The sequence below is a fragment of the Ailuropoda melanoleuca genome, chromosome 4, assembly GCF_002007445.2.
Source record: "Ailuropoda melanoleuca isolate Jingjing chromosome 4, ASM200744v2, whole genome shotgun sequence".
In the NCBI taxonomy this organism is placed as follows: Eukaryota; Metazoa; Chordata; class Mammalia; order Carnivora; family Ursidae; genus Ailuropoda; species Ailuropoda melanoleuca.
This window is the reverse complement of record NC_048221.1, coordinates 56,214,216-56,234,488: the sequence shown is the minus strand read 5'-3', so window position 1 is coordinate 56,234,488 and position 20,273 is coordinate 56,214,216. Positions and strand designations below refer to the sequence as shown.

At 57.3% G+C, this 20,273-nt stretch overlaps 2 protein-coding genes across 4 annotated transcripts in view; both read left to right on the top strand.

The window, feature by feature from the left end:
• Positions 1-8,571, top strand: part of PODXL2 (podocalyxin like 2) — a 30,379-nt gene extending 21,808 nt beyond the window's left edge. The window contains exons 5-8 of the mRNA XM_002917645.3: positions 4,363-4,519; positions 5,094-5,155; positions 7,375-7,554; positions 8,043-8,571. Of these exons, the coding sequence (XP_002917691.2) occupies positions 4,363-4,519; positions 5,094-5,155; positions 7,375-7,554; positions 8,043-8,255 (612 nt within the window). The 3' untranslated portion in view covers positions 8,256-8,571. The remainder of the gene's footprint in view (positions 1-4,362; positions 4,520-5,093; positions 5,156-7,374; positions 7,555-8,042) is intronic.
• Positions 8,572-8,684: 113 nt separating this feature from the next.
• ABTB1 (ankyrin repeat and BTB domain containing 1) lies at positions 8,685-16,543 on the top strand. 3 transcript variants are annotated; one of them, XM_019797981.2, is made up of 12 exons: positions 8,685-8,834; positions 10,213-10,240; positions 10,371-10,426; positions 11,558-11,702; positions 11,848-12,007; positions 12,099-12,144; positions 12,492-12,608; positions 12,695-12,813; positions 13,294-13,392; positions 13,500-13,667; positions 15,656-15,856; positions 15,932-16,543. In XM_019797981.2, the coding sequence occupies exons 1-12, from the start codon at positions 8,819-8,821 to the stop codon at positions 16,136-16,138; spliced, it is 1,362 nt and encodes a 453-aa protein (XP_019653540.1). In that variant the 5' UTR covers positions 8,685-8,818; the 3' UTR covers positions 16,139-16,543. The 3 variants fall into 3 exon arrangements, with proteins under 3 accessions (XP_019653540.1, XP_002917693.1, XP_034514772.1); XM_002917647.3 differs by having other exon boundaries at positions 10,213-10,275; XM_034658881.1 differs by lacking the exon at positions 8,685-8,834 and adding an exon at positions 9,070-9,179 and having other exon boundaries at positions 10,213-10,275.
• The last annotated feature ends 3,730 nt before the right edge of the window (positions 16,544-20,273 follow it).

The window sequence follows — 20,273 nt, the reverse complement described above, 5'->3', positions numbered from 1 at the left end:
TCTCTCTCTCCCTCTCCCTCTGCCCCTTCCCCTGCTCAACGCTTTCTCTCTCTCTCTCCAAAATATCAATCAATCAATCTCTCTGATGCATTCTGAGTGATTTCCCAGCTTTATCTTCCAAATTAATAACTCTCTTCAGCAGTGTCTAATCTTCTGTTTGATCCATCCATTGAATCTTTAATATATGTAACTATTTTATATTTTTAGAATTTCTCCTTGGTTCCAAATCCCTCCCTTTGTTCTTCATTTTGTTACATTCTTTCATTATGGTTTCTATTCCTTCCTTTTCTGAATCATTTTAAGTATATTGATTTAATGATCTCTTTCCTTTTGTTTTAGTAACACGACATCCTGGGGTGTCAGTTCTCCTGTTTGTGGCTTTGTACCTTGTTCCCTCGTATGGGTCATTATTCATTACTGTGATCTCCTCTTCAACCCCGGGCTGTAAAACAGTTCCAACAGAGTGTTTTCGGGGAAACTTTGGGAGTTCCAGGAGTCCTGGGTCAGCTTTCCTCTTAATTTCTTGGCTTGGATTTTTATAACACAAGAGATGGCACATTTGGACTCCAAACCCACGTGGAGCACAAGCCTGGGTTTTTAAGTGATCTTGGATAGCTTTTTCTCCTACCCATGGACCTGGGGAGATGGCAGAGCCCGTTACAGCCCCTCCAGGTGAACAGGAATGTTTGCGAGTCCCCATTTCACCGACGGGCTGCTTTTTGGGGCTTCAGGCTCCACCCTGGTGCTCTGCTCTAGTTCTTCATCTCACGTGGGCCAAGAGCGTGTAAGCGCTTAGTCAAGTCTCCAGCTCCTGGGTTCCATTTCTGGGCTCTGGACCCCCCTGAATTGCTGCAGCTTTAGCACCTACTCGCTCTTCTGGTTTTGAGTTCTCTCTGTTTCTGCCTATATTCCCCCCCGCCCCAGCGTTTCTCTGTGTTTGCAGCAAGGTGGAAGAGCAGGACTTTCGCTCTATCTGCTCTGTTGCCACAAGTCAAAATGATGGGCTGGGTCATGTGTCCCTTCCCGTTTGCCATAAGGACCATACCAGACACTTGGAGGAGTTGCACGTAACTTCAGGGCATGGAAATGGGTGCTCAGACAGTAGCAGGAGAGCTGGAGCGCTGACTGTGGGAGAACCGGTGTGATGTGAGAGAAGTACCATCCACCCAGGAGTCAGCAGGGAAGATAGCACTGAGCTTAAGAAAAGTTCTAATGACTTACAGGATACGTCTAGAAAAGCGTGCAGATCATAAGTGTGCAGCTTGATGGATCAGCACGAAAGGACCACACCTACGTCATCAGCCCCCACATCAAGACACAGAATATGACCAGCACCGCCAAAAGCCTTTCTCATTCTCATTTCCAAACACCGTTCCCTCAAGGGAAACCAATTTGCAACCCCATACATTGATTTTGCGCACTTCTGAACTTTATACAAAGAGTCACTCAGCAGGTAGCACTTAGTGTCTGGCTGTTTGCCCCCAACGTTCTGTTTTTGAGATTCATCTCGATGGCTGCATGTGGTGAAGTTTGTCCACGGTGCTTCTGTCTGGTGTTCCAGTCTGTGTCTGTTCTCATGTTGCTGGGCCTCTGAGTAGTTCCCCGCTTCAGGCTATGGGCATATGCTACCGTGGATGTTCTTGGACACACATGTTGGTGGGCATATGGACACCATTCTCATGGGTGGCATTGCGGGGGCACGGTCTCTGCATCTATTCACCTTGAACGGATGCTGTCTGACAGGTTCCAGAGTGTTCGTACCAAGTTCTCCTGCCTCCAGCAGTGCGTGATGTGTCTGGTTTCCCCGTGTTTCTGTCAACCCTTCCCATAGTCTTTTTCATTTTAACTGGTTTTCAAGGTGTACGGTGTGGTGGTATCACTTTGCGGTTTTAGTGTGCATTTTCCTGATGATTCATGAAGTTGAGCACCTTTTTGTATATGTTTTGACTGATTGGATCTGATTGGGTTATCTTGACTTTTTTATTGATTTCTATGAATTATTTCTATATCCTGGATATGAGACATCTGTTCCGTGTATGTGCATGTGTGCGTGTCCGCATATATCTCATAAATATCTGCTGCTACTCTGTCGGTTGCCTTTTTCCTCTTTTAATGGTACCTTCTGATGAATGGAAGTTCTCAATTTTTAAAAAATTGATCATAAAATAGTCCAGCTTACCACTTTTTTCCTTCTTGGTTAGTGTTTTCGGGTCCATTTTGGAAATCTGCCTACTTGGAGTTCATGAAGATAGCTTTCTTTTTTTTTTCCTTTAAGGATTTATTTATTTTAGAGAAAGACAGAGAAAGAGAGAGAGAGACAGAGCACACACAGGGGAGAGAGGCAGAGGGAGAGGGAAAGAGAAACTCAAGCAGACTCTGTGCTGAGCATGGAGCCCAATGTGGGGCTGGATCTCACGACCCTGAGATCACGACCTGAGTAGAAGCCAAGAGTTGGACACTCATCCGAGTGCACCACCCAGGTGCCCCTGAAGACAGCTTTCTATGCTTACGTCTAAAAGCTTTAGATCCGGCGATCATCTGGAATTGATTGTAGTGTGTGTTTTTTTCTTTTATACTGGGATATCCAGTTGTCTGGCACCTATGACTGAATAAGTACTTCTCTTTTAATCCTCACATTAAGTGCACAGTGTTAGGACCAAAGCCCACATTTTCAGAGGGGGAAACTGAGGCTCAGAGAGATGCAGTTATTGTGCTAAAGGTCACAGAGATGATGAATGGCAGAACTGGGATTTGAACCCAGATTTATCTGATTCCAAGTTCAGGGCTTTCTCCCCAGGCCACTGACACTCAGTTCCTATCTACAGAATAAATGGTGTGAAATACATAGTCATCAGACGCTGCCAGAATGGACATTGTGGGTCTATGGGCTTAAGCCAGGCAGACATCTTGACCCAGAAGATGTGGGGTCTGCACACATGGGGGATCATAGGCCTGTGGCATGGGGGGAAGTATTGCCTGTGGCAGGAGCGTGTTTCTCTTGTAAGCAGGGAGGCTGCTGCTCAGGCAGAGGCAGCTGTGTACCCCGCCCCCACACGCGCACATGCACACACGTGCACACGAAGACGGTAAGAACTATTTCGGGAACAGGGCTTTCCTAGCTGCACGTGGCTATCTCCAGGTACCAGCTTTTTCCTAGATTCAAAGCGAGTTGGCTTTCTGTCCAGCCAGTGAGTGCCAAGGCTCGAGCTTGCACCTAGCCCTTGCCATAGTAACAAGGAACTTGAGTCCCCTTGGTGGCCTTTAGGCTGGGATGGTGACTAGGAAGCCTCGCCAGCTTGGGCTCTACCAGAAAGGAGATAGGAATGTCAGGACCCCACATGGTCTGATGAGATCCCAGGGCCTTGCAGGCAGCCCTGGCTCAAAGCTCTAAGGCAGGGAACTCGAGAGAAAGCTCAACAGCTGGGACAGGTGCATTGCTAGAAGATCTGGAGGCCAGGAACAGGGGTCAGTGATTTCCTGGTTACAGAAGGGAGAAGGCTGCTGGAGAGGAGCCTGGGGGTGGGAGCAGCCACAGAGCCAGTGGAGGTTCTCTTCCCTGATGGGGCTAAGTTGGTGGCCTGCCTGGGTTTCTGCCACCCCCTGAGTCCCTGGCCGGTACCTGCCTCTTGTTCTTGGTTTTTTAAATTACGTGATCATATATACACAAGGTCAGGAAAATCTAAACAGTACAAGAGAGTGTCAGATGAGAACAAAATCTGCTTATATCCTGCCTCCTGCCCCGGCCCTGCTTCCAGGAGTTACCGTTTTAACCATACCTGTTTTACTTCCTCTGGTCACCATTGCCACCATGAGTACTCAGATAGCTTTCCTGACTCCCCAACTCAGGGCTGACGGGCAAGAGGTGAGCGTGCTACTGCTCGCCACCTCCCCTCCGGGGTTGGTGTGCATCTTTGGTCTGCTGCACGCCCCCAGTATCTTCACCCCTTGCACTGCACACTTGAGTACTCAGGCCCGACCAGCAGACTTCCGTAGGCCTTCACACGCTACACACCCACTTCCCAGACTTGGTGCCTGCGAGTGTATCTGTCCCTAAGCTCAGTGGTGAGTATCCCAGGGCAGGCCCCACACCCTCCTCATGTGAGGCCCAGGCAGGAAGGAGCCCCTGGATGCCCAGTGGATGTGTGTCTTGGTGTTGCCAGAGTTCTGCCCACAGGCCAAGCTCAGAGTCCCTCGATGGTCTCCAGAGCTCCAAGAGCAGCCCCTCTGGAACAGCCGGGTGGCCTTTCCCAGTGTCTGGCCCCTGGGAGGTTGGAGGTTGGAGCAGGGGCTAGACCTGGAGGCAGGCGGTCAGTAGAGCCCTCTCCCTCACTGGGCTTGGGGGCTTTCTTTCCGTCCTTGTAGGAGGTGTTCCGGCGGCACCGCGGGCTGCAGCTTCTGGCCCTGGTGGAGGAGGCGCTGCCCCGCCATGGCAGCGGCCGCCACGGGGACTGGCACATCTCCCTGAGCAAGCCCAGCGAGAAGGAACAGCACCTTCTAATGACCTTGGTGGGCGAGCAGGGTGAGCGGGGGCAGCACAGGGAAGGGAGGGCCCAGGGAGGCAGCGTTAAACCAGCACCGTTTCCTGAGGGCCACAGGAGGTCTGTAGAACCGCAGGAAAGCGCGCAGACAGGGCTTTGACCTTGGACCTCTAGGGTAGCAGGACGAGGTAGTGGGTGGGCCCCTAGTGTAGGGTTCAACTGGAGTTGAACTGGAGTTCTGGAGAAGAGGAGGAGGGTGTAAACGTCGGGACCAGGAGGGGAAGAGGTGTGGTTTCAGCATCGAGGAGACAGTGGGCATCGCACACTGAGTGGTGGGCTGCGGAGGGGGAGCATGTTCAAAACACAGCAGTGTGGGGCTGTGGGAGTGACCACCTGGTGTCCCAGCTGTCACATGGCGGGCATTCACTCAACCCTTTGCAATGAGGCAGCCGGCGGAAAGCAAGCATAGGAGAGCGGGGGAGCACACACACCATGGGGTCTGCGTGTGGTCAGGAGCTGGGAAGCAAGCCTCTGGAAGCTCAGGTCAGAGGCTGTCCCAGGGAGCAGGGGGTGCCCCAGTGGCCAAGGCTGTGCTGATGATGGTGTCTCCCCCAGGGGTGGTGCCCACTCAAGATGTCCTTTCCATGCTGGGTGACATCCGAAGGAATCTGGTGGAGGTAAGAAGGCAAGGGACCTACTCCCCCTCCCATTCCTTACAGCTCTGGGAACAGGGCTGCCTTCCCTGAGGGTAAGAGAGAGTTGGCATGGTGGTGCAAAGGCGCAGAAGTCAGACTCTTGCTCTGCACAGCTCCTCCTTTCAGGCCTCCTAAGACACAGCTCCCGTGGGGGAGACAGCGCGAATGCGAAGGAATGTGTGTGCACCACCGCACAGTTCACGAAAGGGCCCGGAGCGGGTGGTGGTCAGGACAGGACTCAGAGGGAAGGGGACCTCCAAGGGGGATCTGGACTGGTAAGTGGGAGGTAGGGATTGCCCTAGGAATTGGGCAGAGGCCTGGTGGGGTGGGAGAGCATGATGCAGTTTCAGAAACCACAAGAGAAAGCACGACAGGCACGGTGTGCTTCAGAAGCCATCGACCAGACACCGTCTGGTGGAACAGGGCGCAGGTTCAGGAGACGGCCCTGCCCTCTTGAGGGGCACCCCTGACCCAGTGCAGCTGGCCAGCTGCATGGCCAGTCCTGGAGACATGGGCTGAAGAGCAGGCTGGCCAACCTGTCCTCCTGCACCGCCAGCTACCCCTGTGTAGGGCTGAGCAGAGCCGGGGCCTGTGGAGGGGCAGGCCCCCCCCTTGGTCCTCCTCCTTGGTCCTCCTGCTCCTTGTTCTACTTTCTCTGCAGGGGAGGACCTTGGGTTCCTCACTTCCTTTCTTCAGGACAGCCACCATGCCAGCTCCTCACTGGGAAACCCAGTGACCTGGCATCAGTCCTCTCCCTTCTCCAAGGCTCTGCAGTATTTCACAGCTGGGAAGGACGGGCTGTGCATGACTGTGCGCCCCACCTCCTTATCTATCACATGCAAGGCGGAAAGGTGGTCGTGCTGGTGGTTTGGGGGTTTTTTGATAAGCACATCGAATGCTTACTAAGTGCCAGACTGCACTGGGTTCTCTCACTCAGCCCTCAGCACCAGCCCAGGCCTCATGAGGATTAAATAAGGTACCCCATTGAGTACCGTTGGTGCCCTATTTAAGACGAGAGCTGTAGCCCAGAGAAGGGAAGTGACTTGCCCGAGAATGCATAGCCAGGAAGCAACAGAGCTAGGTTTGGACCAGGCCTGAATGATTTAAGAGCCCAGGCCTTTAAGCACAATGCTGGCCTTACTACCTGGATGGTTACCAAGGGCCTTTTCAGTTGTGAAATTCTGGGTTTGTGAATACGGGTCGGGGGGGTGGGTGGACAGGTGGAACCTTGAGCTGGCCTTCATCTTTTTTTTCCCCACAGAAAGTTCCTGCCTCTCCCGCCCCCTGGGTGTTCTAGCTTTGCTGGACACTATTCAGACTGACCTGGTCTGGCAAATTTAGCAATTTCATTGGCGGGTGAACCTAGCAAGAGAACTGATCTTTGATAACTAAGAAGTCAATAGAGAAAAGTACTGGAAATAGGATGTTTATAGACACCCAGGAAGAGACGAAATCCGGCCTCAAATAGGGGACTTCAGGGCAGAAAAGGAGGCTCCCAGATCTCTGCACTGGGAGCTAGTGTACAGCACGCTCACCCTGGCACCTGTCATCCGATGAGGATAGCATCTCCCCTTCCCTGCCCTCTGCTTGAGATGCTGATTTGTGGAGAGAGTACCTGCCTGACCCAGTATGGGCACAGCAGCCTCTAGGCCTGAGAAGACCTGTCCACCCAAGACAACTTGCAGTGTGGCAGGGGTACCAGCCAGCCAAATGCCATTGGTGACTACCCACCCTTAGTGGGAAAAGGGAGGAAGCTGGGAGGCTGGTGGTGGCCCAGGATGTGGGCTGTCCCCAGCATCCCAAACTGCACTGTCTGTAGCCCATAATGGTCAGAATGATGCCAGAACACCTGCACGCCCAGGTGGAGGCTGAGTTTCAGGGACCTGAATCAGGGCAGCCAGACTTCTGCCCCAGCAGGGACCGGGTCAGGGCAGAGCAACAGTGGGGATGTGAGGGGAGATTGGGAATGGAGGCATGGGATCGAGAGGCTTGGAGCTGCCCTCAGGTGAACGGATGTGGACTGGGCAGAGACAGGGGTAGAGCCCCGGATGAGCACAGGTCCAGGCCTCTAAGAGAGCACAGTCAGGAGTATGCCAGCTCTTCTCAAAGCCTGTCCTGTCCCTGAGCCCCAACCCCACAGCCCCCTGGGGAGCCCTGACACCCAGGACCTGGCTGAGGAAACTGGCCCCTCCCACCCCCAGATTGGCATCCAGAACTACTCCACTACAAGCAGCTGCCAGGCACGGGCCAGCCAGGTGCGCAGTGACTATGGGACGCTCTTTGTGGTGCTGGTGGTCATCGGTGCCATCTGTGTCATCATCATCGTGCTGGGCCTGCTTTATAACTGCTGGCAGCGCCGGCTGCCCAAGCTCAAACACGTGGTGAGCAAGGGGCACGTCCCCAGGAGGGCTTGGGCTGGGGGTGGTGCCTGTGGAGGAGAGAGTACCCAGGAGGTTCAGTTATCTGAGACTAACTGTCCTCACTGCAGGTGGGGCGGCAGTCTTTGCCCTGGGATGGGGGTCTGCGCCTGAAGCTGCCTGTCCAGAGCCTAGCCCCCAAGTTGTCCCTCCTGTCTGCAGGGTGCCAGCCCCGTCATGGGTGCTAGAGGTGCAGCGGGGTTCTGCGGGGAGAGAGCAGATGTCAGGGAGGCCACGGGTTGTTTAGTGCAGAGGATCACCAGGAATTTAGTTGGGGGAACAGAACAGAAGGGAAGGGGCAGCTGTCGAGGGTCCGCTGGGGGTTCCCAGTGTAGGGTTTCACAGACCAGGGACGGAACAGTGAATGGTTCCAGGCCGCGTGCCCGGAGCTGTTCGGGCGGGTGGGGGCTTGGGCCGGGGCGCTCGTCCAGCGGCCCTCTCCCACCGCCCAGTCACATGGCGAGGAGCTGCGCTTCGTAGAGAACGGCTGCCACGACAACCCCACGCTGGACGTGGCCAGCGACAGCCAGTCGGAGATGCAGGAGAAGCAGCCCAGCCTGAATGGCGGCGGGGCCGTCAACGGCCCGGGGGGCTGGAGCGCGCTCATGGGGGGCAAGCGGGACCCCGAGGACTCGGACGTGTTCGAGGAGGACACGCACCTGTGAGGGCGCCCGCCCGCCGGTAGCTCTGGCCCGCTGTGACCCCACGGCCGTGCCCTCGCCCCGTTGGGGCAGCGCCGGGACGAGCCTGGCGGACCCGGAGCGGACAGCAGCGCCTCCCCTCCCCTCCCGGCCGCTCTCCCGCAGCCCGGCCCTCGGTGCGGGGTCCTCCCGCTTCTCACCGACTCACGGAACAGTCTCGGCACAACCCTCCCCATTCCCACCTGACGCCCCGAGGGGCCAGTCCCGGAACGGCCCCGCTTCCCCGGCCGCGCCCCGGGACCCCCATTAAAGCCGCCCGGAGACCACGCCGGGCCCCGCCGGTTTGCCTGCCGGACTCGTTCTTGCTCCGGGGCGGGGGCGGGGGCGGGCACAGGGGGCGGAGCGGCGCGGCCTGGGTCGGTCCTCCGGGCCGCCAGGCGCCGCTGCGGAGCGGGGCGGGGCCGCGTGTGTTTACATCCGGCCGGGGCGCGCCGCCGCCGCAGCCGCTGCCTGAGGTCGTTCGGCCTGGGTCCGAGCTGCCCGCACCATGGACACCAGCGACCTCTTCGCCAGCTGCAGAAAGGGGGATGTGGGCCGAGTGCGGTGAGGACCCCGCAGCCCCGGGAGGGTGCGGGGTGGGAGGGGCGCCCTCCAGGCGCCGCCGGCCCCGGCGCGTGCAGTGGACAGGCTCGGGACAGGCGCGCGCCTGTGCGCCGCGGTAGCCCTGGCGCCGGACCCACCACAGACCGCCCCCCACGAGCGCCTGGACGCCCAAGCAGGGTGCTGAGGCAGCTTTCCGTACCGGGGTGCGCCAGGACGGAGTGCTGGGGGTGTTTTACTCCCTGGGATCCCGGAGGGCTTCCTGGAGGAGAGGACTGCTACGCGGAGCCGCGGAGAAGTGGGCGGAGAGGAGAGGAGGGTCGCCCGCAGAGCGCTCAGGACCGGGAGGTCAGACCCCGGGGCGGGCCTAGGACTCCAAACGTGGCTCATCGCGCTGATGCGCTCCGAACTGGGAACGCCTAGGACCCAGAATCAATCTCTGATCCCCGGGGATTCGGAAACTCCTAAATGCAGTCAAAGCGAATCTGGCGCTGCAGTCGCCATAAAGCAGGGAGTGACGGGGTGCCTATTTGGGATGTGGGGCACCTCACTTCGTGGGCCCTTCCTTCTCTGTTCCCTGTATCTGACCCACCACTAGCTCCCTCGGGCTGGTTCCAGGTTTCCTGACTCCCACAGCGTCCCTGGTGCCTCCCTAGCATCAGGTGTCACCTAGGAGTTAGCTGATAACCCTGAATGCAACTCAAGAGTGCTCTTGGCCCACCTTGGAGGTCTCCCCCGGGCTTCCTGCTCTCAGTGATGGCTTCACCACCTTGGAGGTCTCCCCCCGGGCTCCCTGCTCTCGGCGATGGCTTCATCACCTTGGAGGTCTCCCCCTGGGCTTCCTGCTCTCAGTGATGGCTTCATCACCATCCATGATGACCACCCCCCCGCCCCCCGCCCAGGTCCCACATGCCATCAGCTACTGTGTCTCCTGATTTCTGCTTTCTAGAATCTGTTCACTTCTCTTCACTTTTCCACACCACCAGGACACCTGCAGCAGCCGTCTTCTTGGTTTCCCTACCTTCAGTCTCCCCTATCCAGTCTGCTGGCCCAAGCAGCCAGAGGGCTCTCGCAGAACAGATGCCCATCACTGCCTTCTCTCTCCCGGATGCCCAGAGCCAGTCTTGGCCTCCTCCACTCTGGGGTCCTGCTTCTGAGGCTCATTGTTTGCCTTATGAGTTCCCATCTCTACACCCTGTCTACCTATGTTGGTCTCTTTGCTTCAAATGCCTTTCCTGCTGTGGTCTGCCTGTCCTTTGCCCTCACCTTGGGGAGACTTCCCTCAGCCAAAAGGGATGTTTTCTCTCTCCCCATTCCCTGGGTCTGCTCTCACAGACCATGAACCAGTCCTGACTCAGGCTCTGACCTCCTCCCCGCCTAGGTACCTGCTGGAGCAACGGGACGTGGAGGTGAATGTGCGGGACAAGTGGGACAGCACCCCCTTGTGAGTGCCAGGTGGGTGGGTGGGCATGGCAGGTGCGGGGCGGGGGTTTTCAGTCCTGGTAACTGCCTCCTGTACTCCTTCTTTCCCTCCCTTAGGTACTATGCTTGCCTTTGCGGGCACGAGGAGTTAGTACTCTATCTTCTGGCCAATGGTGAGAGAAGGGGCTGGGACCGTGTTTGTGTGTGTGTGGTTTGCATTTGCAGACACCCTCAAGTCCTGTCTTCCAATCAGTCCTACACACACCCAGTCATCAAGCCCTGTCAGTTCTACTTTCAGAACCTATTTTGTGCCTTGTCTACTTCCCCATGTCTGCTGCCACTACCCAGCCCAACTACAACACCTCTCCCTGGCCCCAAGGCCAGCCTCCTCTGGTCTCCTGGCTGCCCCTTTTGCCCCACCTACAGTCTGTTCTCCATAATGCAGCCTGGTGGGTCTCCCAAGTCTGATAGGCTTAAAGTTCTCCAAAGACTTCTTGTTGCATTTAGCATAAAACTAGAGTGCCTTGCCAGTCTTTGTGCTTCTAAGTGACCTGCTCTTCCTCTTCTGGCCTCACCTCCTTTGGCTCCCCCATATGCTCATTCTTCCAGCCACACTGGCCTCTCTGGTGCTCCAGCACGCCAAGTTCACTTCTACCTCAGGGCCTTTGCACTTGCTCTTCTTGCTATTTTGCCTGCCCTTTCTCAGATCTTTGCATGGCCGACTTCCTCATTCCATTCAGGTCTCTGCATGTTGTTATGGACACAGTGACCTTCCATGGCCTCCCTACATGGCAGCCACAACCACTGTTGCCCTTTGTCTTGCTTTCTTTTTCCTCAGAGCACCTGACATTTGTTAGCCTGTTTATTGGTTATGAGTTCTCCTCTCTACACCCTGTCTATATGTGTTGGTCCCTCTGCTTCAAATGCTTTTCCTGCTGTGCTCTGCCTGCCATCTGCCCTCACCTAGGGGAGACTTCCCTCAGCCACCAGAGCATCAGTTTAGTCACGATAGGGATTTGTCTGTTTATGGCTGTGTCTCCAGTGCATAGAACAGGGCGGTCTCTGGCCTTCTTTGTTTGTAGTCTGTGGTATACCCAGATGTGCCTGTGTGTGTAGGCCCTGTCAGAGAAGATGCTAGTGTCAGAGTGGGCCCAGGGTAATTTGGAAGGGGCTCCAAATTCCAGGGCTGGGCCCTACATTTGGGAAGGTTGCAGGGGGAGAGATGAGGATTTCCCCTAGACCCTACCCCAGCCGCAGTGGGCATGTTCCTGACCCTGCTGACTGGCGAGCCCTGCTACCCCCAGGAGCCCGCTGTGAGGCCAACACGTTTGATGGGGAACGCTGCCTTTATGGGGCACTGAGCGACCCCATCCGCCGGGCCTTGCGCGATTACAAGCAGGTGACGGCCTCCTGCAGGAGGCGGGACTACTACGACGACTTCCTGCAGCGGTGAGATAGGGTGCAGGGCTGGGTATGTGTGGAATAGGGCGGTGATGTGGGGCTGAGGGCTCCCCTGCAGGGTGGGATGAGGGCCGCGGTGGTGAGACTGGGGGCCGGCGCATACTGAACACCCCTTCCGCTTACCCCTCCCCAGGCTTCTGGAGCAGGGCATCCATAGCGATGTGGTTTTTGTGGTGCACGGGAAGCCCTTCCGGGCACATCGCTGTGTCCTGGGTGTGCGCAGTGCCTACTTTGCCAACATGCTGGACACCAAATGGAAGGGCAAGAACGTCGTGGTCCTGAGGCATCCACTGGTGTGTCCCCCCCAGGGGGGCAGAGGGACAGCAGGGGGCTTGTGCTGGGTGGCCACCTCTGACCTCTCCTCCCGGCTGTCTCTGCCTGCAGATCAACCCTATGGCCTTCGGGGCCCTGCTGCAGTACCTGTACACAGGTGAACCTCTGGGCCCAGCGTGGGCGGGGAGGGAGGGCGTTTCTGTCCAGCAGCAGACCCAGCTATGGTCTTGGGCCCTCCTTTTACCTCCTGGTACTTATCCCCTGCAGTGTGGGGCGGTTCCAGCTGCTTCCTGGGTGGGCTGGGAGACAATGAGCTGGTGTGTCTTCTCAGGAAGAACATGTCCCACCTGCAAACTGAGCCCTCTCCAGTCTGTCCTGAGGCCTGTAGGACTCAGGCAGTAGCTCCTGATGGGAAAACTAAGGCAGCAAATAGACCCAGGAGTCCTGGTGCTAGGGACAGCGGAGGGCTCCTCTCGGGCCCTGAACCTCCCATGCCGCACCCAGGCCGCCTGGACGTCGGTGTGGAACATGTTAGCGACTGCGAGCGCCTGGCCAAGCAGTGCCAGCTGTGGGACCTGCTCAGCGACCTGGAGGCCAAGTGTGAGAAGGTGTCCGAGTTTGGTGCGTCCAGGTTTAGGGTCCAGGGCGTCGGGTGGGAACTGGCGGGGCCCACCTGGCTCCCTGAAGCTGTACTCTCCCCTCCACAGTGGCATCCAAGCCAGGCACGTGTGTGAAGGTGCTGACTATTGAGCCCCCCCCAGCAGACCCTCGGCTTCGAGAGGATATGGCCCTGTTGGCTGACTGTGCCCTGCCCCCTGAACTCCGTGTAAGCACAGGGTGTCCTGAGATGGGCCCAGTGTGGACATAGCTGTGGTAGACAAGTCTTGCTGCTTTGTTCAACCCTTGTGTGACCTGGAGCCAGTCACTTCCTCTTTTCTTTTCTCTTCTCTTCTAAGATCTTATTTATTTGAGAGAGAGCATGAGCACAGGATCAGTGGGAGGGGCCGAGAGAGAGGAAGCAGGCTCCCCTGCTGAGCAGGGAGCCTCATGCAGGGCTTGCTCCCAGAACCTGAGGCCATGACCCAAGCCGAGGGTAGACGCTTAACCAGCTGAGCCACCCAGGTGCCCCAGTCACTTCCCTTTTCTGAGCCCTCTTTACTTTTGCTGTTGTTTGTGTCATACTCAAATCTTCAAATGGGGCAGCAGTCCACCCCTTGGGAATCGAGCTAGAACAGGCTTTAGGCTGGGACTGGCCACTCTCCCTTGTCCCACCTGCTCTGAGGGTGTCTTTTCTCCCGTCCGCCAGGGTGATCTCGGGGAGCTGCCCTTCCCTTGCCCTGACGGCTTCAACAGCTGTCCTGATGTCTGCTTCCGCGTGGAAGGTTGCAGCTTTCTCTGCCACAAGGTGCCGTCCCTTCCCCCCCACGCCACCACCCCCTTGCCTTAAGTCCCTGGCCAGCTCTCTGGGCATGGGCCCTGGCCCTTGCCCTTCCTGAGCCCAGCCTCCCCCAGGCCTTCTTCTGCGGCCGCAGTGACTACTTCCGGGCCCTGCTGGACGACCACTTCCGAGAGAACGAGGAGCTGGAGGCCTCAGGGGGCCTCCCGGCCATCACCCTCCACGGCATCTCGCCCGACGTCTTCACACACGTGCTTTATTACATCTACAGCGACCACACAGAGGTGCGAGGCCCAGGCGGGCCACAGCCCGGTCACTACGGGGCTTAAAGGGAGGGGCTAGGTCTTGCTTGGCTCCGTGGCGCTGCTTTTCTAGGAGGCTGGAGAGGAAGTGTGGGACACATCTGGGTTTGTCTTTCAGGCAGAGGGGACCTCAGCCAGTTCCAGAGCAGGGATGAGTGGCAGGAGCCACATAGGAGCACATGCCACCTGGGGTCCCTGAGTTCTCCAGTTGGAGGGTGGGGAGGGAGAGTAACCTGAATTACCGCAACAGTGGGGAGCCCTGAGCCTCCTGCCTCTGGATAGCGGCCCACGCCCAGGGTTCTGGATTTCTGTCCCCTGTTCTCTTATTGCCTCCCTGGGTCTTCGGCTGCCCCAGAGCATCCCTAACGTGTGGGTGACATGGGCAGCTGGAGCTCGTGCTGAAGGGGTGTGGTGTATGTGTGTGGAAGGTCACTGTGATAAACGGACCCCCCCCCAACAAATAGTGACTTAAAGGAGAGAAAAGTTTGTTTCTCCTTCACGTCTGAGGTACGTGCACCAGGGCAGGTGGCTTGCTGCGACCCAGGTTGTCCCCTCCATCTTGTCACCGTGACATGGCCTGGGGCAAGGCAAACCTTTGAGGACTAGGTGTAAGTGCCGTGTGCCCAAGCATCTTTGTCCCGGCCGTTGAGCGCTGCCGTCACGCAGGGGCAGCGTAGCCGCAGTGGAAGTGAGTGGGTGTGACCGTGTTCCACTCACACTTCATTACGAAACACAGAGCGGGCTGGACCCGGTCCACAGCACCTGAGGTGTGTTCTCCTTTGCAGCTGGAGATCGGGGTGCAGGCTGACTCACATGTTAGGAGGAAGAGGAAGATGAAGCAAGCAGTTTCCTTAGTCATAGGCCAGGTGGAGGTTCACATACACCAGTTCTCCCGTGGCCCTGGAGAGAACTCACTTAGTGGCCCCACTTGCCAGCAGCGCAGGCTAGGACATGTGGCCTCTGGTCAGGAGGAGTGCATGAGGACAAGCTGGGCTGTGATGTTAGCCCCGTGCTCGCCTCACGTAGCACCCCCAATCCTAAGCCCACCAGCCTCTCCACTTGGGCACTCTCTCCGGCCTCCATTCCTCCCGCCTCCTCGACTTCATTCCTCCTGTGGCACAGCTCAGCTCTGTGGACCCTGCCACCCAGGGTCCACATTGGCCTGCTCCCCCTACTCCCAAGGGAGCTTTGCCACTGAGGACAGCTACTAAGTGGCTGTAAGTGTGGACTTGGGCTCCAAATCTGGTTTGACACTGGGTTACTGTTCATAAGCTGTGTGCTTTTGTACCATAGAGCTGGTTACTCAACCGCTCTGTGCCTTAGTTTTCCCCTTCTAGAAAGCAGGGATGCAGATAGCTGTTCTAAGGTCTCGTGCAGATGGATGTGTGTCACAGGTGAAGCGCCTGGCCTGATTAAGTGGTGTGTGTGGCTTGGATGTCCTAGCAGGGTCCTGCCCACCCTGCCTCCAGCCTGCTGCCTGTGCCCGTCCAGAGTCTGGACACGAGCTGAGCCCATGGCCTCTCCCAGCGCAGGGTCCTGGTGTGGGTGGGAGGGAGCAGGTAAACACGCCACCACCTTAGTGGGGGGCCCGTGCCTCAGTTTAGAAGAGCACCTTCTGTTTTCTGACAACCTTTTGAGGCAGGCATGGTTGCCCCTCCCAGAGAGGAGGAAACTGAAGCACACAGAGGTGAAGTGACTTGCCTGGGGTCCCACATCTAGAATTTCAGCACGTGGGTCTGTGTGATTCTCAACTCGGCCTCTTTCCCCTGCAAAGGGCCTGCCTGAGGCCCCGGGAACCCGTCTCCTTCCGCCTCTCTGGTCCCACGGTGTCTGTGGCGGTCTGGGCCCCCCGAGGCACGGGTGGTCGCTCCTGCCCTGCTTGCAGCCTCCGCCGCCTCCTTAATGGCGCCCCGCCTTGCTGCCTCAGTGACCTCGGGGCATACCCTCCCTCACCCCTTCTTTCACTGCAGCTGCCCCCCGAGGCGGCCTATGACGTGCTGAGCGTGGCCGACATGTACCTGTTGCCGGGCCTGAAGCGGCTGTGTGGCCGCAGCCTGGCCCAGCTGCTGGATGAGGACAGCGTGGTGGGCGTGTGGCGCGTGGCCAAGCTGTTTCGCTTGGCGCGCCTCGAGGACCAGTGCACTGAGTACATGGCCAAAGTCATCGAGAAGGTGGGCCCGTGGGGGCCGTGGTGGGCGGGCAGGCTGAGGGAGGGCGGCAGGCATGCTGAGCTGGCCTGTCCACAGCTGGTGGAGCGGGAGGACTTCGTGGAGGCCGTGCGGGAGGAGGCGGCGGCCGTGGCTGCCCGGCAGGAGACAGACTCCATCCCGCTGGTGGACGACATCCGCTTCCACGTGGCTAGCACGGTGCAGACCTACAGTGCCATCGAGGAGGCACAGCAGCGGCTGCGGGCACTTGAGGACCTGCTGGTGTCCATCGGCCTGGACTGCTGACTGTCAGCACGTGGCGCGTGTGGGGAACTCTGTGTGTGTGCGCGCATGTGCAGCTCGTCTTTCTGGTCCTTGCTTTCTTGAGAACATCGTGGTGGGCTGAGGGGGGCTCCGTGGGGTACCCCTCCCCCCACATGCCTGGGGGCCCCAGGGGAGGGTCAGGATGAGCCCCCTTCCCCAATACAAGCCAGCTTCCAAGGCCCTGGGGCTGGGTACCACTCAGGGAAACCTGGGGTGGGGGTCTCTTTGGGCCTCCCTCCCCCGGACCCCTTCACACCCCCGCTGTCCTGGCCCTGGCTTGTTTGCTTCCAAGCCAGGTCAGCCAGCAGGCTTATCCCAGGCATAGAGTTGGCCCACAGGGAGCAGAAAAGTCTGTGTGTGGCAATAAAGCTTGAATGGACCATGGGAGCCTGAGCCTCTGTCTGGGGGGGGGGGGGCACAGGAGCAGGCGTTGAGGAGGGCCAGGGAGGAGGCTCTGGATTTGGAGCCCCTCCTCCGTGCCGGGAAGGCCTCGGTGCCCAGCAGGGGCTCCTGGGAGCTGGGGGGAGTGTCTGTGGGTCTGCATAGGCAGCCCCTCTGTGCAGGGGCCCTGTGATCCCCCAGCTGGGCCCAGCCTCTCCAGTGGTGGGACTCCCCTCGGGCACAGGTTTTGCCTTGGGCTCCTCTTGTTGAAGTCCGACCCACCCACCTGCCCTCAGTGGTCCTGGGGGAGGTTCAGTGGGAGGCTGGCTGAGCGACCACAGAGGCTCCTTCCCCCTCAGACCAGGCAAGGACTAGTTTCTGAGCCAGACCTGTTTCTAGCACTCATCTGTTGAGCACCCCCTGTATGCCAGAGGCTGTTCCTCTAGCTGCGTGTCTCACCACCAGCACCTGCAGTTTACACCTCCGGGGACCAAGGCTGGGCTGTGGGCAGGGCCAGAGGGGAGAGGCCCCGGTCAGCCCTGTGGAAGCAGCTCGCTCTGCCATTCCAGGAGGGGGGCCAGGGAGGAGGGGTGGAAGTGGAAGGGGTAGGAGGAGGCCCAGTGACCCCAGCTGGCCCCGGCCTGGCTCCCTCCACTCCTTAGCCCACTGGCCGCTGGCTGTGGGGAACCTTGTGCCAGGAGGGGCTGAGGACTGACCTCTGCTTTCCCTCAGCCTAGAGCCAGCCTCCTTCCTGGGGAGGCCCCCTGGCCTCTGCCACAGGGGTTGCAACATTATCAGGGATGTCAGAGGCGGCTTTCTCAGGATGCCCTGTAGGCTGTCCCTCACCCCAAACCCTTGGGTCCTGAGGCCCAGGCAGCAAGCACCCTGAGGCCTGCCCCCTTCTTCCCTGGAGACAGCATGGGTATCCTGGCCCTCCCTGTAGTTGTCATTTTGCCCTTTGTGCCTTTTTACTCTTGTTCGTCAGTTCCAGAACTTCTGGGGCCAGCTCTAAGGTCGGATGGGTCAGTTGAACAGGTACCCAGTAGGTAAGGAAGTGATCAGCATGGGGGAGGGGAAGGGGAACTTGACAAGTGGACAGCAGTCCCTCCTGGGTGGAGGGCAGGGTTTGGACATGGGCCTGGGAGCCTGAAGAGGCCCGGGGTGAGACGGGGAGGTCAGCGTGCCCAGAGCCCAGGCCCCACGGGGCCAGAGTTCCCACCATGGCTCTTCCTCTTACTGCCTGGTCACACAGCTCCATGCCTCAGTTTGCTCAGTTATAAATTGGGGCGACTGTGATAGTGCCTACCTCCTTGCTTAGGGCATTAAAAGCGAGTTCCTGGTACTTGGGGAGGGGCCCACACAGGCCCAGGGAGTGAGCTTGTTATGTATTTGTGAAATGCTGGGCTCCACCCAAGGTGTGGAGGGAGGGGCGAGGAGGGTGCGGCAGGGGCTGACTTCAGCTTTGCCAGGTCACTCGGCTTGGTCTGGGCACCCAGACAGGAAGGGTGGGGCCAGGCTGGTGGCCTGAGAGCCACAGGTCCCACCTGAGACCACACACTAACTCCCTTGTGTGCAAAGGTATGTAGTAAGAGGTTTAAACATTAAAAAAAATTTTTTTTTAAATTACAGTGCATTTTTTTTAAAGATTTTATTTATTAGAGAAAGAGAGCACAAGTGGGGGGAATGGCAAAAGGAGAGGGAGAGAGAGAATCTCAAGCAGACTCCATGCTGAGCACGGAGCCCAGTGTGGGGCTTGATCCCACGACCCTGAGATCATGACCTGAGCCCAAACCAAGAGTCGGATGCTTAACTGACCGTACCACCCAGGCACCCCGGTTATGATGCATTTTTTAAAAAATAGATACTCGGAACAAAAGCGAGCTTGTACAGTGAACCCATCTTTTTTACAACTATTATTTGAAAGTGTGTGTCTTATTTTTTTTTAAGATTTTATTTATTTATTCAACAGAGGGAGACAGCCAGCGAGAGAGGGAACACAAGCAGGGGGAGTGGGAGAGGAAGAAGCAGGCTTCCAGTGGAGGAGCCTGATGTGGGGCTCAATCCTAGAACGCCGGATCACACCCTGAGCCGAAGGCAGACGCTTAATGACTATGCCACCCAGGCGCCCCAAAAGTGTGTGTTTTATAACAGATTGTAAGTAAAAGCCTAAGTGAGGAGGTTTCAGGGGAAGTGTTCTGGATGTGGTACCTTGGCAGGTCACTGAGAGAACGAGACTGATGAGGGTGCCGGTCAGGGAGGCAGTGGGGCCAGGAGAGTCGCTGCCGTGTCCAGCCCCGTGGTCGGTCCCCTCAGCAGCAGGGCCGCAGAGGCCTTTGCCGGCTACATCATCACACCTTCCTCATTTTCTGGCTACTTGTGGTCTAAGGTGGGGAAGGTGTTCCCTGTGGTGTTGCAAACAGGAAAAAATGAGAACAGCCTCCAAGAGCCCAGCGGGGAAGGAAATGGTAGTAAGCCCGTGTGGCCAAGCTTCCTGCGGCCCCAAGGATGCTCGGTGCAGCCTCTATACGCGTGGGGGGGGGTGCAGGGGCCATTCCACCTGCCTGGCGGTGCTCCCCGCAAGCCCGGGCTCAGAAACGCAGGCAAGCTTCCAGATCGAGAGTTGAGGGTTTTATCTGATTCCTGTGTAGTTTTCATAGTGTGGCTGCATTGCATTTAGAATTAAAAAGCACATCTGTCCCTCAGGTAACAACTTTAATTCATTCCTGCCAAGTGAAAAAGTGTCCGTGAATTTTATTGGGAAATCTATGCATTCTATCCCAACTCAAGATATTCGCACACTTTTCACAGAAGGAAAAACAGATCAGCTGAGTGCTGACATAGCTCGTACATAAGATGCAACGTAGGAACGGCTTGTCGCACCCCCAGGGAGAGAAAAGGAGCCATGGCGGGCTGTGGAGGGGAGGCGAAGTCAATAAGGTGCTGTGTGCTGAGTCGTACTGGAGCTGGGAGAAACATCAGGAATCCCAATCCTGTCTTCATTTAAAATGCTGCTATTTGGTTTATCATGCATTTTCTACATTACTTCTAATTAAAATCACATGAAAGTATTACTTATCTTACTCATGAAGATTCTCGGTGCCCCTTTTACACTGTATCCGAGGCAAGTGTCTTTTTTTTTTTTTAAAGATTTTATTTATTTATGTGACAGAGATAGACAGCCAGTGAGAGAGGGAACACAGCAGGGGAGTGGGAGAGGAAGAAGCAGGCTCGTAGTGGAGGAGCCTGATGTGGGGCTCGATCCCGAAACGCCAGGATCACGCCCTGAGCCGCAGGCAGATGCTTAACGACTGCGCTACCCCTACCCAAGCGCCCCCCGAGGCAAGTGTCTTACTTGGCCTCACCCCGGTCCTGGTCCTGACCCAAACAGTCATTACATGAGGCAGGTGTATAACGAAAATATATTTTTTCAACCATCGATTAAAATCTTCGCCACTTGCAAAAAAATAAAAATAAAGAGAGTGATGCTCTGCATACGTTCTTTCATCTACCTGGAAAACTGCACAGCCCTCAATGTCCCATCTCACCGCCGCAGCCCCAGAGCCCCTGCTGGGGGTGAGGCGGCCATCTGGGTGCTGGCAACACACGGTTAGGGGTCCTCTTGCCGGGGCTAGGAGCGGCCTTTGTCCCGAGTGACATTTTGAAGGCATAAAAATTTTCCCCTGGGGAAAAGTCTCACCGGCAGGCCTCGGAGGGCTGGGGCCCTCAGGCTTCTAGG